Raw genomic sequence first — 18,457 nt, forward strand, 5'->3', positions numbered from 1 at the left:
ACTAACTGCATTAGCTGTATGCTAATATAATTTTGAGTCAATATAACTTTGATCTCAGGCTTTGTGAATCTCCATCATTTTCCAGGCACAGCAATGCTCAGTGTCACCACATCTAAGTTCTTTTGTGAAGCTCCCACTCTCTACATGGGTTTTGTGAGGATATATACATTAAAGATTGTGCGGCATTAAGGGTATGTCTACGCTACGAAATTAGGTTGATTTTATAGAAGTCGATTTTTAGAAACCGATTTTATACAGTCGATTGCATATGTCCACACTAAGCGCATTAAGTCGGCGGAGTGCGTCCTCACTGCTGTGGCTAGCGTTGACTTACAGAGCGGTGCACTGTGGATAGCTATCCCACAGTTCCCGCAGTCTCCGCTGCCCATTGGAATTCTGGGGTTAAGCTCCTAATGCCTGATGGGGCAAAAACATTGTCGCGAGTGGTTTTGGGTACATGTCGTCAGCCACCTTCCCTTTCTCCCTCCCTTCCATGAAAGCAACAGCAGACCAACGTTTCTTCCCTTTTTTCCTGTGTTACCCATGCAGACGCCATACCACGGCAAGCATGGAGCCTGCTCAGCTCACCGTCACCGTACGACTCCTGGGTACTGCTGGCAGACGCGGTACTGCATTGCTACACAGCAGCAGTTCCTTGCCTTCATGGCAGACAGTGCAGTAGGACTGATAGCTGTCATATGTCTCCTGGGTGCTCCTGGCAGACCTCGGTGAGGTCGTTCAGGGGTGCCTGGACAGACATGGTTATCCTCCTCTTAGAACACCGAATTGGAGGCAGACATTCCAGGTCATTCTCTTCTTTGTTTCATCTCATGGAGATTCAGTCATGCCTGGAATATCATGCGAGCTGGAGGCTTCTGCCTCAGGCTGCTCTCCCAGCCAGCAGCACTGCGCAGTCACACCTACCCCAGCCTACCCCTCGCTCCCATGGCTCATGAAGCCTGGACAGTAGAAAGGAGCAGTTCAACTACAGGCTGAGCAAGGGCAGAATGGTGGTAGAATGTGCCTTTGGATGTTTAAAAGCTCGCTGGCAGTGTTTGCTCACTAGGTCAAACCTCAGTACAATCTACATTCCCATTGTTGTTGCTGCTTGCTGTATGCTCCATAATATCTGTGAGAGTAAGGGGGAGACGTTTATGGCGGGGTGGGAGGTTGAGGCAAATCGTCTGGCATCCGATTTTGAGCAGCTGGACACCAGGGTGATTAGAAGAGCACAGCAAGGCGCGCTGCGCATGAGAGAGGCTTTGAAAACCAGTTTCATGACTGGCCAGGCTTCAGTGTGACACGTGTGTGTTTCTCCTTGATGCAAACTCACCCCCTTTGTTGATTTTAATTCCCTATAAGCCAACTACCCTCCCCCCCCTTTGAAATAAAGTAACTATTGTTTTGAAAACCATGCATTCTTTCTTTATTAATTACAAAAAAAAAAGAGAGAGATAACGGACGAGGTAGCTCGGGTGGGGTGGGGAGGGAGGGAAGGACAAGGCTACATTGCTTTATTGTAGCCACACTAAAAATCAAACTGTTTGAACTCTGGAGTGGAGTGGCTGGGTGCCTGCTGGAGCCTCCCCTCTACCCCCCCACCCCCCGCTGCATTCTTGGACGCCTGGGTGAGGAGGCTATGGAACATGGGAGGAGGGTAGGTGGCTATACAGAGGATGCAGTGGGGGTTGTACTCTTGTTGGCTTTCCTGCGGCTCCAACAGACACTTCATCATGTCCGTTTGCTCCCCCATTAGCCTCAGCATCGTGTCCTGCCTGCTCTTCATGCTCACTTAATTCTTTCCTGGCCTCTGCCACTGAATGTCTCCATGTATTAAGCTGTGCCCTATCAGTGCAAGAGGACTGCATGAGCTCGGAAAACATGTCATCGCGAGTGCATTTTTTTCACCTTCTAATCTGTGATAACCTCAGGGATGGAGATGATAGGGGGAGTGTAGAAACATTCTATGCTCTATGATTCTGGGAGGACTTCATGGTCACCTGTGCTGCTGAGTTCGCAACACTGGCCAAACAGGAAATGAAATTCAAAAGTTCCTGAGGCTTTTCCTGTGTACCCGGCTAGTGCATTGGAGTTCAAAGTGCTGTCCAGGGCAGTCACAATAGAGCACTCTGGGATAGCTCCCAGAGGCCATACAGTTGATTTGTGTCCATGCTACCCCAAATTCGACCCAGCAAGGTTGATTTTAGTGCTGTTTTCCTCACCAGGGAGGAGCACAGAAGTCGATTTTAAGAGCCCTTAAAGTCAACAGAATAGGGTTGGTTGTGTGTACAAATTCTCAGATACTACAGAGGGGGCAGGGACTCAGACCCCTTCTCCCAGAGGGGTAGGTCTCTTCCCCACTTATTCAAACTCACACAGAGGCAAGAAGGTGTGGAGCAGAGTCGCCTGTGATCTTGGCACATACTGTGAGGGACCAGAGGTCTGGAACCCTGGTCCAGAGGGCTCTTAAGTATTAGTAAGTTCCAGCCTGCCACCAGGTGATTTGCTAACAGTTGCCAGAACCAGAAGCTCAATTCCAACAGAGGACTCCAGTGATGGGATCTGACTGGCAGAACTCTGGGGCTCCTGATTGGTTCCTTGCTTCTATTTAAATGAATCACAGGACCAGGAAGTTGTCCATGTGAGTTGGTTTCCCCTGCTTAGGACTGCTTCCCTTGTGCTACTTGGTCCTGTAGCCTAACTCTTATTAACTGGTAACCTCACCATGCCTGCCTCCTGACATCTATCTCGGTCTGCCTTCTGGCATATCTCAGACTCTGACCTCCTGATATCTGACCTGGCCTGACTTCCAACTCCTATTCCAACCACTAGGTAGGATGCCCACTCCCCAGTGGTGACAGTGTGCATGGACCACTTACACCAGAGAAATGAGCCTGGTGGTGAAGCAGAATTGATCTGGCTAACCCGTTGGGAGCACTGGACACATTCGAGTAGGCTGCCTGCCTTCAGGTGGACACCCAAGCCCTGCAGACATAGGTTGTCCAAGTGACCTCAGGAAACCAGCAGGAGCAAGTCAGATAGTTGCATACTGAAAATGCCACACTTCAGACATGGCTCTCGCAGAGCCCTGTTCCCCAGTCCATCTTCTGGAACAGTTTGATGGTAATTGCCCAGTGCTGCTTCCTGTTCATGATGCAGCCTCAGTGCTATGCTACTATTGTGCATATCAATAGTACTATGATGCAGCCTCAGTGCTATGCTACTACTGTGCATACTATTGTGGTTATCAGACAACTGTCAGGGGAAGCCTGAAACTGGGCCTCCCCCTTCTTGGAGTGGTTACAGCCTGGTATTTTCAAACTGGGAGGTCTTCCTTCAAGCTATGTCAATGCTATCCAATGATCCACACCGAGCCCAAATGGTGGAGGCTCACATCAAAGACAATGCTTGTTTCTGCTGTATATGATGGTATAAGACGGGGTAGGCAACCTATGGCACGGGTGCTGAAGGCGGCACGTGAGCTGATTTTCAGTGGCACTCACACTGCCTGGGTCCTGGCCAGCAGTCCGGGGGCTCTGCATTTTAATTTAATTTTAAATGAAGCTTCTTAAACATTTTAAAAACCTTATTTACTTTACATACAACAATAGTTTAGTTATATATTATAGACTTATAGAAAGAGACCTTCTAAAAACGTTAAAATGTATTACTGGTACGCAAAACCTTAAGTTAGAGTGAATAAATGAAGACTTGGCACAGCAATTCTGAAAGGTTGCCGACCCTTGGTATAAGATGACCAAAATCAAACTCAGTATTCAAAGTGAGGGTATAATCTTGATTTTATGTAATGGTGGTATGATATTTTCAGTCCCTTACATCCCAAAGAGAAACTTTAGCTGCATTTATTTCATAGAAGATTAGAGTTGCAAGGGACCTCAGGAGGTCATCTAGTCCAACCCCTTGCTCAAAGCAGGGCCAATCCCCAGACACATTGTTACTCCAGTTCCCTAAATGGCCCCCTCAAGGATTGAGCTGACAACCCTGGCTTTAGCAGGCCAATGCTCAAACCACTGAGCTATCCCAACTGTCGTGTTGGATCAACTTGAAGGAGAGTCTGTGAGTTGGAAGATTTTTGCAGTTGAGCCTATAGCATCCTTAGTGTGCTGCCGGGTTCAGCTGAGAGCTTAATCTGGGAAAAGGTGGAGCTTTTTCAGGTGTTTTTGTATTTTGCCTTTCAGTTATTTCCCATAGTGCTCATAGTGTTGTAGTCTTGTATCACGAGAGAAGATTGTACCCTGACAGCCATCCTCATATTTCAGATAGGGTATCATTTTCATTTGAATGTGTCTAATGTATCAGTAGAGGCGGCTGTTGTTCATATTCTGTGCAAAAAAACTATATGGGAAAACTTAAGTTTATGTGAGGAATTTCAATGTACATTCCAGGAAATTCAATGTACAGGGCAGCTCTATTTTGTATACTGGGGTATGATTAGTTTCAACAGGTGTGGACTTGAGACAGCCTTTGCAGGTGGTGTATGCTTTTCTCAAGCCTTTTACTAAGGAAAGGGAAACTATAGATCAGGGGTAGGCAACCTATGGCACAGCACACGAGCTGATTTTTAGTGGCACTCACACTGCTCAGGTCCTGGCCAGGAGTCCGGGGGCGCTGCATTTTAATTTAATTTTAAATAAAGCTTCTTAAACATTTTAAAAACCTTATTTACTTTACATACAACAATAGTTTAGTTATATATTATAGACTTATAGAAAGAGACTTTCTAAAAATGTTAAAATATATTACTGGCACGTGAAACCTTAAATTAGAGTGAATAAATGAAGACTCAGCAATCTACTTCTGAAAGATTGCTGACCCCTGCTATAGATGAATTTGTATTTAGTCAGGGTGAAAGGAAAGGGGCATTGTATAGTAGAACCTAAGAGTTACGAACACCGTGGATGTTGTTCATAACTGTGAAGTGTTCCCAACTTTAAACAAAACGTTATGTCTATTCTGTCAAAAGTGTTACAACTGAACATTGACTTAATACAACTTTGAAACTTCACTATGCAAACGAAAAATGCTGCTTTCCTTTTAATTGTTTAGTAATTTGTTTAACCCAGTACTGTATTTCCTTTTTTTTTTAATGTTTTTATTTTTTTTGTCTCTGCTTCTGCCTGATTGTGTACTTCTGGTTCCAAATGAAGTGTGTGGTTGACTGGTCAATTTGTAACTCTGGTGTTCGTAACTCTGAGGTTCTACTGTACTGTGACAGAGTTTAGAGAGCTTGGCACAGGCAAAAAAACTTTTTGACAATGGCTTTGATGTAGGGAGAGAGGTTGAAAAAGTAGGACAGAATGACAGGAAAAGGAAGGGCGTGAAAAGAGGAATTAGGGTAATAATGACTAGGAGGATGTTAGAAATGTCTTAGGGGTGGGAAGAAGAGGAGAGTATCAGTGGAGGGGAGTTTTTGGAGGCAGGGTTATCTTTATGAATTAGACATGGATTGAAAGAAGGAAGTAAAGTTTTCTAATGTTAATATTCGCCACTGCAGGTATCACTTGGACCCTTTTACTCTTCTGCATTGCTTTGTACTGTGGTAATTTGTGTCATATAGCCTGAAATTGGTTAGGCCCTGGCTGATCTCTGAGATGCCTCTGTGACAAAGTGGGACTATTCTTAATGTTTCCTCTAAATACTGTGTGGGTGCCTCAATTTCCCCTATGCATTTCCTACGTCTCCAGTGTGCATAATTTCCTGACACTTTGTAGCCTAGCAACAAGTGGCTGGGGCCCTTCACCTGCAAGGGAATAGCTAAAGGTGAATAAAGAGATCAGGTGACCTCCTGGCCCGGGAAAGAGACAAAGGCCAAAAAGGAGGGGCTGGAAGGGGTTTCAGTTTGGAGCTGGCTGGGGACTGGAAATGAGGGCAGATGGGGTGGTCTGCCTCGATGGGCCCCAGAATGGACCCGGCTAAGGGGTCCCGTTCTCTGTACCTACAAGCTCTGTTTTTGACCGTGTTCATGTCATCTAATAAACCTCTGTTTTACTAGCTGGCTAAAAGTGACGTCTGACTGCGAAGCAAAGTGGAGGTGCAGGACCCTCTGGCTTCCCCATGACTCTGCCTGGGCAGACTTGCTGTGGGAAGCGCACGGAGGGGCAGAGGATGCTGAATGCTCCAGGAAGAGACCCAGGAGGTGAAGCCGTATGAGCTTCTTGCCCTGAAGACAGTCTGCTCCAAGGGTGAGGAGGCTCCCCAAAGTCCTGCCTGGCTTTGTGGGGAACAGTTCCAGAGCATCGCCCGGGGACTCCATGACAGCTTCTCTGTACCTGATTGTGACAGTTGCATTCTGCTGGAATGCTTGTCTACCCTGGGCTTTACCTCCTTGAAAGCAGGCAGCGAAGGATAACACAGGAGGTAAGGGTCTCTGCACAGGGATCTCTTTCCTCTTAAAGATTGAATATTATTATTTTTAAGGATGCCCTGAAAGAATAGTGTGTTCTCGCTGTATGGCTTTCTTAATTTAGGCCTTCAGCCAGAATGTAGTTATCTCACTTGGAGGTGCAGGTAATAGAAGTTGGAATGAGTTTAATCTGTACCAGTTGTTGAAGAGTTGTTTGCTTTAATGTTTGTACTATGTACTCAAATATTATAATGGGTGCAGTACATACAAACGTTACCTTTTCGAATCTCTCTGGTTTCAGCTACTTTATTTTGTCATACTCATGTTTATTGATACTGAGAATTGTAGGGAATTCCTTCCTACTCCCTCCCTCCATCCACCACCCCAACTGGTCTAGCGTAAGTGCTAGCAATAGTGGAAGTGTCGTGTAAGAAGCAGGTGTTTTCAGTATTGTTGTTTAAAGCTGCTCCAAATAGGGTTGGAGTAATACAGTAAAAGAACTCTCTCACCATTCCTGGTGGAGCTGCAGCAGTACTAGAAGAATGGTGGGAGAATTGTTTAAAAATCTCAGTATAGACAGCCTCAAAGACTGAAATGGCTTAAGCGACTTAAGCAGAGAAATTAAAGCTAGTTTTGTTTGTATACTGTGCCCCTTTGTAATATTTGGGTGCCACAGCAGCTACATTATTAAATCACTCTTTACCTATCTGAAGGTAAGCATTTCTTCTTCGAGAGCTTGCTCAAATCCATTCCAGTTAGGTGTGCACGCACCTAGCAACACTCTGTGGGTCGGCAGGGCGCCCCCTGAAGTGGCGCCGCTATGGTGCCGGATATATACCCCTGCCAACCCATCTGCCCCTCAGTTCCTTCTTACCGCCCGTGTCGGTCATTGGAACAATGGAGCACGGCTTAGCTGATCTCCACCTCCCTAACTATTCGCTCGTTTCTAATCGTTTTTGTATATATAGTTCAATATTCTATATTTCTAGTTCGTTTTATTAGTTCTTTGTAGTAGTTATTGTATATAGTTAAGAGGGATCGGGGATTAGCCCCTTCCCCTCACCCAGTACCGGGGCCCATGCCCAGTTCACTGGGCTTCAAACCGTGCTCGGCCTGTCATAGGCAGATGCCTACAGGAGACCCTCACGACTCCTGTCTCATGTGCTTGGGCGAATCCCACCTCGCAGACAAGTGCCGCATCTGCAAGGCTTTCAAGCCCCAGACGAAAAAGGAGCGGGACATTCATCTCAAGCAGCTTCTGATGGAGGCAGCTCTAACTCCTCCATCTTCGGCACTGACTGCTGCACCGGGTACAAGTGTCTCTTCCGCACCGGAGCGCACGGGCACCGTGAAGGCTCCTCGGCACCAGCCATCACCGGCCCAGGCTCCTGCCCGGCACTGCTCTCTCTCCCCAAGGATCAAGAAGCATAAGACTCCTGCGGCTTCCGTGTCTACGCCACAGTCAGAGCGCCTAATTAAGTTGGACCGCCCGGGACCGTCAGCTGCCGTGGCACTGATTTCTTCTGCGTCATTGATTCCGGTCTCGCAAGAGCCGTCGAGTCCGGTGCCTACCAGCTCCCAGGCACACGCTGTGGTTGAGCTTATCATGCCCTCCACGCTGGAGACATTCTCTACGGCAAGGGAGTTGATTGCCTTGACGGAGCCCGAGCTGCCTCAACCCCCGGCGCCACCGGTGTGGGTTGTTCAATCATTAGGCAAGCCCGCCCTGCTGAGACCACTGAACATCGCTGGTCGCGATCCAGGTCCCGCAGACACTCTCGGTCCCGTCATCGATCCCGGTCCTGACGCCACTCGCAGTCCCGGTACCGCTCTCCATCTAGGTACCGGTCGTACTCGCGGCACCGTTCGAGGTCCCGGCACCACTCGCGGCACCGTACCTCTCGCAGCCGATCTCGACGTGGGGATTCACCGGTCGACCTCCCTGCACCACGCCGGTCGCAGGTCCCGGTCTCACTCTCGGTACCGGTACGACTCCCAGTACCGTCCTCCGGTGCCACTTGGAGACGGATCGAATACACACAGAGACCCTCCCCAAATGGTCTCAGCTCCTCCGTGGCCTTCTCGTCATCCATCCGTATCATCCCATGCGGACAGTGCTTCCTATGGGGATTCGGATACTCACAGTAGGTTCACCCAAAGATCCCACGGTCCAGACCAAGGACCTCATCAGTGGTCCTTTTGGACGCCTTGGGCTTATCACCAAGCCCAAGGTGAACCCGGTGTGCCACCACGCTCCGTTCCTTCAGAACACTGCGTGCCAGAGGCCACTGTCAGCCGACCTCCACCTGCTGGTACAGAGGAAGCTCTTGTCCCCACACCAGACCCCCATGATCTTCCGGCTCCGGATGTCCCCCAGGATCAGGAGTCAGTACAGGACCCACTCATCCTGGGGCTTTCATCCTCCTCTTCTCCGGATGAGGCAGTAGCGGGGACATCATCATCGGGCCCGCCTCCAATTGACCTCAGGTCACACCAGGACCTCCTGCGGCGTGTCGCCCAGAATATCAACTTGCCAGTAGAGGAAGTTCCAGAGGTGGAGGACCCGGTGATAAGTATATTGTCGGCAGAGGCACCAGCCAGAGTGGCCCTGCTGTTCATTCGTTTGATCCAGGCTAAGGCAGACACCATCTGGCAGTCCCCGGCATCTATCCCGCCCACAGCCAGAGGGGTCGAACGGAAACACATGGTGCCCTCCAAAAGGGTATGAATACTTATATGTACACCCCCCTCCCTGTTCATTGGTTGTACAGTCTGTCAATGAGCGGGAGCGCCATGGCCAACAAGCCCCTGCACCTAAATCAAGGGAGGCTAGGCGAATAGATTTGTTGGAACGGAAAATCTATTCCGCTGGAGGCCTCCAACTCAGGGTAGCGAACCAACAGGCCCTGCTGAGTAGATACAATTACAACACCTGGGAGGCGGTAGGGAAGTTCACAGAGTTGGTTCCACAAGACTCCTGCCAGGAATTTACAGCATTATTGGAGGAAGGAGAGAAAGTAGCACGGACCTCCCTATAGGCCTTACTGGATGCCCGCCAATTCGGCAGCTAGAACGGTCACCTCTGGAATCGCCATGCGACGTATATCATGGCAGCAAGTGTCAGGCCTGCCACCTGAACTTCAGCACACTATATGAGACTTACCCTTTGATGGCCAGGGCCTATTCTCACAGAAGACAGACCCTAGGCTAGAGTCTGAAAGACAATCGCGTAATTATGCGTTTGCTCGGAATGCATACGCCACAGACTCAAAGAAGATCCTTCCGCTCCCAACCTCAGCGCCCTTACCCCCCCGCCTAGGCCAAGACAAGACTTTACCAGAAGGCGAGGTCGTACCAACCGCAGACGTCAGTCTGGACCTCAAAGGGGTAACAATTCCGGTCCCACCAAGCCAACAGCGGGACCCAAATCAAACTTTTGAGGGTGCGCCCGAGAGCAGTGTACCAATTGTCTCCCAGGATCCTTTTCAGTTTTACAACCGCCTTTCCCCGTTCCTCCCTGCGTAGTCCCAATTAACCTTGGATCTTTGGGTCCTACTCACGGTGGAGTTTGGATACCATCTTCAGTTTATTTCACCTCCTCCCTCTCAACCCCCTTCCTCGTCCCTCTTCAGGGACCCCTCTCATGATCAACTCCTCCTGCAAGAGGTTCGGAGGCTCCTTACAATGGGAGCTATAGAGGAGGTACCGAAGGAATTCAGGGGCAAGGGGTTTTATTCCCGATATTTCCTAATCCCCAAGGCGAAAGGGGGTCTCCGGCCTATCCTAGACCTGTGACAACTGAACAAATTCATGAAAAAGTTCAAGTTCCGCATGGTATCCCTGGGGACCATCATCCCTTCCCTGGATCCCGGAGATTGGTACGCCGCTCTCGATATGAAGAATGCATATTTCCACATTGCAATTTACCCTCTGCATAGACGGTATCTACGCTTTGTCGTGAATCATCAACACTATCAGTTTATGGTCCTTCCCTTTTGGCCTCTCCACAGCCCCTTGGGTATTCACGAAGTGTATGGCGGTAGTCACCGCCTCCCTCCGTCGTCGTCAAATGCATGTCTTCCCATACCTCGACGACTGGCTTATTCGAGGGACCTCTGAGGCACAAGTCACCAGTCATGTGAGCATCATCAAGAACCTATTCACACATCTAGGCCTGATAATTAGTTTGGAAAAATCTACTCTAGTCCCTCCGCAAAGGATAGAGTTCATCGGGGCCACTCTGGACTCCAATCTTGCAATGGCCAGTTTTCCTCTACCTCGTTTTCAGGCAATAGTCTCACTTATACAAAGACTTCAAAGCTTCCTGACAACCTCAGCTCGCACCTGCCTTGGCCTCCTCGGTCACATGGCTGCATGCACATTCGTGACAAAGCACGCCAGACTGCGCATGCGTCCCCTTCAGACTTGGCTCGCCTCAGCCTACCGTCCAGGCAGAGACGCCATAGATATTGTATTCACAATTCCACCGAGCATCCTCGGCTCCCTCAACTGGTGGCTGACGCCATCCCTGGTGTGTGCAGGTCTGTCCTTCCATCCACCACAGCCTTCCACGTCCCTAACAATGGATGCACCGTCTCTTGGCTGGGGTGGTCACCTAGGGCACCTTCGCACTCAAGGCCTTTGGTCGTCTTGGGAGTTGACGTTACACATAAATGTCCAAGAACTGAGAGCAGTCCGACTGGCGTGCCAAGCGTTCCAGTGCCATCTACAGGGTTGCTGTGTTGCAGTGTTCACAGACAACACAACGGCCATGTATTACATAAACAAGCAGGGAGGGACATGATCTTCCCTCCTTTGTCAAGAGATGATACAACTGTGGGACTTTTGCATAGCCCACTCAATAGACCTGGTAGCGTCTTTTCTCCCAGGAGTCCGGAACACTCTGGCAGATCAACTGAGCAAATCCTTGCTGTCTCACGAGTGGTCCATCCGTCCAGACGTTCTCCATTCTGTCTTCCGGAAGTGGGGGTTTCCCCACATAGACCTCTTTGCCTCCCTAGAGAACAGGAAATGCCAGATGTTCTGCTCCCTGCAGGGTCGCTCCCTGGGCTCCCTCTCAGATGCATTCCTAATTCCATGGAAGAGGCACCTATTTTATGCCTTCCCACCCTTTCCTCTTGTCCACAGAGTCCTACTCAAGCTCCGCAGGGACAGAGCCCAGCTAATCCTGATCGCTCTCGCATGGCCGAGACAGCATTGGTATACCCTGTTGCTTGACCTATCTGTGGCAGACCCGATCCCCCTGCCACTATGCTCAGACCTCATAGCACAGGACTTCGGCAGGCTTCACCAGCCGGACCTGCAGTCCCTTCATCTGACAGCATGGCTGCTGTCTGGTTGAGCCAATCTGAGTTGTGTTGTTCCACCTCAGTACAACAGGTGCTGCTGGGAAGCAGAATGTCGTCCATGTGGAAGGCTTGTCTCGCCAAGTGGAAGCGCTTTTCCCACTGGTGTGCTCAGCGTAACTTTATCCCCGAAGGTGTATCGGTCCCCATTATCTTGGACTATTTATGGTCCCTCAAGGAGCAGGGCCTGGCGATCTCGTCTATAAGGGTGCATCTTAATGATCTGAAGGATGACGTGGACTGCACCCTCAGCAAGTTTGCAGATGACACTAAACTGGGAGGAGTGGTAGATATGCTAGAGGATAGATATAGGATACAGAGGGACCTAGACAAATTAGAGGTTTGGGCCAAAAGAAATCTGATGAGGTTCAACACAAACAAGTGCAGAGTCCTGCACTTAGGATGGACGAATCTCATGCACTGCTACAGACGAGGGACCGAATGGCTAGGCAGCAGTTCTGCAGAAAAGGACCTAGGGGTTACAGTGGATGAGAAGCTGGATACAAGTCGACAGTGTGCCCTTGTTGCCAAGAAGGCTAACAGCATTTTAGGCTGTGTAAGTAGGAGCATTGCCAGCAGACCGAGGGACAAGATCATTCCCCTCTATTCAGCATTGGTGAGGCCTCATCTGGAGTAGTGTGTCCAGTTTTGGGCCCCACACTACAAGAAGGATGTGGAAAAATTGGAAAGAGTCCAGCGGAGGGCAACAAAACTGATTTGGGAGCTGGAGCACATGATTTATGAGGAGAGGCTGAGGGAACTGGGATTGTTAAGTCTGCAGAAGAGAAGAATGAGGGGGGATTTGATAGCAGCTTTCAACTACCTGAAAGGGGGTACTAAAGAGGATGGATCTAGACTGTTCTCAGTGATAGCAGATGATAAAACAAGGAGTAATGGTCTCAAGTTGCAGTGGGGGAGGTTTAGGTTAGATATTAGGAAAAACTTTTTCACTAGGAGGGTGGTGAAGCAGTGGAATGGGTTCCCTAGGGAGGTGGTGGAAACTCCTTCCTTAGAGGTTTTTAAGGTTAGGCTTGACAAAGCCCTGGCTGGGATGATTTAGTTGGGGATTGGTCCTGCTTTGAGCAGGGGATTGGACTAGATGACCTCCAGAAGTCCCTTCCAACCCTCACATTCTATATCTCACCTCGACCTTCATTTGGTTAGGCTAAACAAGCCAAGCTCTTTGAATCTCCTTTCATAAGACAGGTTTTCCATTCCTCAGATCATCCTAGTAGCCTTTCTCTGTACCTGTTCCAGTTTGAATTTATCCTTATCCTTCCTAAACATAGGAGACCAGAGCTGCACACAATACCGGCCCCAGGATCGACCTTTGGGGCACTCCACTTGATACCGGCTACCAACTAGACATGGAGCCATTGATTGCTACCTGTTGAGCCCAAAAATCTAGCCAGCTTTTTGTCCATTCATCCAGCCCAGACTTCTTTAACTTGCTGTCAAGAATACTGTGGGAAACTGTATCAAAAGCTTTGCTAAAGTCAAGGAATAATATATCCACTGCTTTCCCCTCATCCACAGAGCCAGTTATCTCATCGCAGGAAATTAGGTTAGTCAGGCATGACATGCCCTTACTGAATCCATGCTGACTGTTCCAGATCACTTTCCTCTCCTCTAAGTGCTTCAGGATTGATTCTTTGAGGACCTGCTCCAGGGACTGAGGTGAGACTGACTGGCCTGTAGTTCCTCTGATTCTCCTTCTTCCCTTTTTAAAAAATGGGCATACTACATTAGCTTTTTTCCAGTCATCCGGGACCTCCCCGGATCTCCAAGAGTTTTCAAATGGCTAATGGCTCTTCAGTCACATCCTCCAATTCCTTTAGCACCCTCGGATACAGCTCATCCGACCCCATGGACTTGTGCTCATCCAGCTTTCCTTAATAGTCCCGAACCACTTCTTTCTCCATAGAGGGCTGGTCACCTCCTTCCCGTGCTGTGCTGCCCAGTGCAGTAGTCTGGGAATTGACCTTGTTCATGAAGACAAGGGCAAAAGAAGCATTGAGTAGATGAGCTTTTCCCACATCCTCTGTCACTAGGCTGCCTCCCTCATTCAGGAAGGGGTTTCCTTGACTGTCTTCTTGTTGCTAGCATACCTGAAGAAACCCTTCTTGTTACTCTAAATATCTCTTGCTAGCTGCAACTCCAAGTGTGATTTGGCCTTCCTGATTTCACTCCTGCATGCCTGAGCAATATTTTTATACTCCTTCCTGGTCATTTGTCCAATCTTCCACTTCTTGTAAGCTTCTTTTTTGTGTTTAAGATTGGCAAGGATTTCACTGTTAAGCCAAGCTGGTCACCTGCCATATTTATTATTCTTACTATACACTGGGATGGTTTGTTCCTGAAACCTCAATAAGGGATCTTTAAAATACAGGCAGCTCTCCTGGTCTCCTTTCCCCATCATGTTATTCTCCCAGGGGACCCAGTATAGAGATATGATTGCTCTCTGTAATACATCGGAGGGATAAATATCAGGGAAAAAGAGGAATTATTTAAGCTCAGTACCAGTGTGGACACAGGAACAAATGGATATAAACTGGCCATCAGGAAGTTTAGACTTGAAATTAGACGAAGGTTTCTAATCATCAGAGGAGTGAAGTTCTGGTTCCAAGGGGAGCAGTGGAGGCAAAAGACATACACCTCTACCTGGATACAATGCCACCTGATATAACATGAATTTGGATATAATGCGGTAAAGCAGCACTCCAATGGGGAAGGGGAGGCGTCTGCGCACGCCAGCAGATCAAATCAAGTTTGATATAATGTGGTTTCACCTAGAACGCGGTAAGATTTTTTAGCTCCTGAGTGTTAGGATATAGATATTCTTTACCAGAGTAGGCATTGACCTTCTACTTCCAGTATCTCCTATTAGATAGGGTAGTGTAGACACCATTGTCCTTATGTCCATTCTCCTACCCACAGCTCTATCCTTTCTTACTTCATTTTCTTCCCTCTCAATGTTGAAATCCGGCATGGAGATTACCTGGATGTCATCCAACCATCTCCCCATATTCCTAGTTTAAAGCTCTCTTAATCAGTTGTGTTAGCCTCCATCCTAGAAGTCTATTTTCCGCCCTACTCAGGTGAAGTCCATCCCAAGAGAATAGTCCTCTATCCATGAATACCTCCCAGTTGTCATATATCCCAAAGCCCTCCTTATAGCACCACTGCCTGAGCATCTGTTGAGCATCATGATCTTGTCACACTTTTTCCCTTCTCCAGGAACAGGCAGAATCCCACTGAGCCTGGCATAGTCTCCCTTGATTTGTTCCAGCGAGAATCTAGCCATATCATTTGTTCCCACATGAAAGACCATCAGTGTATTCTTTCCTGCTCCCGTTAGGATCTTCTTCTGACTCAGGTCTATATCCCATATCTTCGTACTTGGCAGACAGCACACCCGTCTGTTCTCTGGACCAGCTCTGGTTACAGGCCGGTCTATACTTCTCAGTAAGGAGTTCCCAGTCACGTAGACCTGCCTTTTCCTGGAGATGGTGTCATTCTCCAGTCTATCTCCTGTTCCCTCTGGCTGCAAGTCCTCTTGATTCCTGTTCTCCCTTGCAATCCACTGCAACCCTCCTATATCCTCCTGGGGCTCATATTCGGTATTATCTCCATTGACTCTTCCCCTCTTCCTATAGGACTTATTGCTCTTCTCTTCTTCCTTGTCCTCTCACCTTCAGTGACCACCTGCTGTGCCCCTTCTTCATTTTCCAACTCCACAAACCTGTTCCTGAGCTCTTTCTCCCTCACTAGCCTGTCTTTTCCTCTGCCTGGTTCTCTTAGTCACATGCTTCCACTGTCTTCACCAAGCAGTGTCCCCTCAGAGTTCTTTGGTCTTGCTTCCCTCTGCAAGTCTGAGCTTTTCCCTTTTGCCTCCTCATGTCTTTGCTCCATCATCTGCTCGAACCCACTTCTAAACTCAGAGTTTCCCCCTGCATCTCTAATCCTCAGATGTTTTCTTCCATCAGCTCTATCTGCACGTCATGCAGACGAAACTCTTTTTCAGTACCCCCTCCAGGATCATGTACAGACCACAGCTTCCACATCCAGTGATCTTCATTGTGTCTTCCACTGGTTGGCTCACCACCACTGCTGCCTCACTCATAGCCTTCCCACCTAAGCCGTGTTAGTCCGTGAAAAACAAACCAAACCAAAAAACCACAAGCCACAGCGAAACAAACCCTCAACGAGCACCAGAACACTGCCAGGACACCACACACTCCCTTCACTAACCTGTCTATTCCTCTGCCTGCTTCTTCTAGTCTTCCCTGCAAACTCCCACTCAAACTCCCCTGTTTACAGCTCTGTTTGCTGGCTCCAGTGCTGCTACAGCTGTCACATAGGATTGCCAGGTATCTGTTTTTTGACCGGAACACCTGATCAAAAAGGGATCCTGATGGCTCCGGTCACTGCCGCTGACTAGGCTGTTAAAAGTCCAGTTGGGGGTGAAGCAGGGCTGGCAGGCTCCCTATCTGGCTCCGCGCAGCTCCCCAGAAGCGGCGATGTGTCCCTGCAGCCTAGTTTCTGGGGAGCTGCCTAGGTAAGCACTGCCCAGAGCCCATACTCCTAACTCCTTCCTGTGCCCCAACCCAACCCCCCCCGCCCCAGCCCTAAACCTGCTCCCGGAGCCAGCACCTCAACCCCCAGCCCTGTCTCTTCCCCTCCCCACACCCAAATCCCTCCCACAGCCTACACCTCAACCCCTCTGTCCCAGCCCTTGTATGAGGTGAATTGAAAAATACTATTTCTTTTGTTTATCATTTTACAGTGCAAATATTTTTAATAAAAAATAATATAAAATGAGCACTGTACACTTTGTATTCTGTTATAATTTGAAATCAATATATTTGAAAATGTAGAAAAGCATCCAAAAGATTGAATACCAATTGACATTTATTATATTGTTTAACAGTATGGTTAAAGCTTCGATTAATTGAAATTAATTTTTTTAATCAATGATTAATTTTTTGTTAATCACGTGAGTTAACTGTGATTAATCAACAGCCCTAGTTCAGAATTGCAAACAACCTCCTTTCCCTAAGGTGTTCGTAACTCTGAGGTTCTACTATCAACTAAAGGTGTGACATGTAGCACTCCTAGCTGTCCCTGAAATGATGCAAAGATTTATACTCTGCACTTAAAGTGAAAAGGTTGCCATGGTTACATGGTTATTGTTGTTCAGCATAACTAAGAACCTGATGTAGCTACAGGTTGTTTTGTAGATAATCATGAACACAGCGGGTGTATAATGTCCAACAGAAAGCTCCAAGGCTCTATCCCAGTACCTGCAAAGCTCCATAGAAATCTATAGCCTGAGCTGAGTAAAATAAGTGAAAACTATTAGGGCTCAGCATGCACAAAATGATATATAATGTGGCTGCTGGTGGTTTCTTGGCTTAATTCTGTCTTGAGTTTCTTCTCCTCAAATGGAAGGTTTACATCAGGAGTCTCAAACTCAAATGACCACAAGGGCCACATGAGGACTAGTACATTGGCCCGAGGGCTGCATTACTGACACCTCCCCCCACTGCCCTTGGCCCTGCCCCCACTCCACCTCTTCCATGAGGCCCCACCCCTTCCCTGCCCCCGTTCCAACCCCTTCCCCGAAGTCCCTACCCCAACTCCGCCCCCTCCCTGCCTCCAGGGGGGCAGGAGGTGTGTGGCCGGGGCTCAGAGCAGGGAGTTGGGGTGTGGGGTTCAGGAGGGATGGGGGTTTGGCAGGGTGTCAGGGCAGGGGATCGGGTGCAGGAGGGGTGCAGCAGGGGGCTCAGGGCAGTGGGTTGAGGTGTGAGGTGCAGGAGGGGTAAAGGGTGCGGTGGAGGGTCGGCAGGGGATCGGGGTGCAGCAGGGAGCTCAGGGAAGTGGGTTGGGGTGCAGGAGGAGTGTGGCAGGGGGTCGGGGTGCAGGGTGCGGGAAGGGTCTCAGGGCAGGGGATTCAACTGCAGGAGGGGGTTGGGGGTGGGCTCTGGCCTGGCACACACCGGGGACAAGGCAGGCTCCCTGCCTGCCTGTCCTGCCCCCGCTCTGGGAAGCGGCTGGAACGTGGGTGAGCAAGGGCACAGGGGTGTATGTTGCTGTTACTTCAGGCACCGCTCCCAGCATCTCCCGTTCGTCAGGAACTGGGAACTGCAGCCAATGGGAGCTGCTGGGGGAGGTGCCTGAAGCATCAGCAACACACACCCCAGCGCCTCTCTTCCCCTACCCTGCCCCCCTGGTGTGCACCAGGCCAGAGCCACTCTAGGTAAATGCTGGGATAGGCCGAGGGAACTGCAGAAAATAACCCCGTGGGCCGTGTGTTTAAGACCCCTGGTTTATACTGTGAAAGGATAGGGTAAATATTTGGTTGTTGGGGTGTTGAAATCAAGGATGGATTTCTAGACTTTTGGCTTAGTGTACCATATGGCATCACTGCTGATTATGTTAATGATAATGATATTTGACTCTAGAGGAGGAAAACATCATGAACTGGGCTGATCTAGGGTCTAGGAAAAAGGAGGCATTAGGGTGAAGACACTGTCATCTTGGAGGATGTTGGAGGAAAGACTGTTGGAGGTTGCGAGTAGGAGAAGGTACAACTGGTAGTTGTGATAACCTGGTGGATGGAGGACATTTTGAAGTGAGAGGATAAGTGTGAAAACTGCACTGTATGGTGGGAAGAGTAGGGAATTGTAAAGCTCAACCCTTTCCAGAGTGGATGTGAAAGGCTTTT

General features: G+C 48.9%; 1 protein-coding gene across 4 annotated transcripts in view; it reads left to right on the forward strand.

Moving 5' to 3' along the window:
* Window positions 1–18,457, forward strand: part of SPPL2B (signal peptide peptidase like 2B) — a 128,188-nt gene that overhangs the window by 12,292 nt on the left and 97,439 nt on the right. The window contains exon 1 of one of the 4 annotated variants that reach the window (XM_030540831.1): window positions 6,221–6,378. The exons of the other annotated variants lie outside the window; for them this stretch is intronic. Coding sequence (XP_030396691.1) covers window positions 6,319–6,378 — 60 coding nt within the window. The 5' untranslated portion in view covers window positions 6,221–6,318. Of the gene's footprint in view, window positions 1–6,220; window positions 6,379–18,457 lie in introns of those variants that run through there. 4 annotated transcript variants of the gene reach the window in all.

This window comes from Gopherus evgoodei, chromosome 22 (assembly GCF_007399415.2).
Source record: "Gopherus evgoodei ecotype Sinaloan lineage chromosome 22, rGopEvg1_v1.p, whole genome shotgun sequence".
NCBI classification, from domain to species: Eukaryota; Metazoa; Chordata; order Testudines; family Testudinidae; genus Gopherus; species Gopherus evgoodei.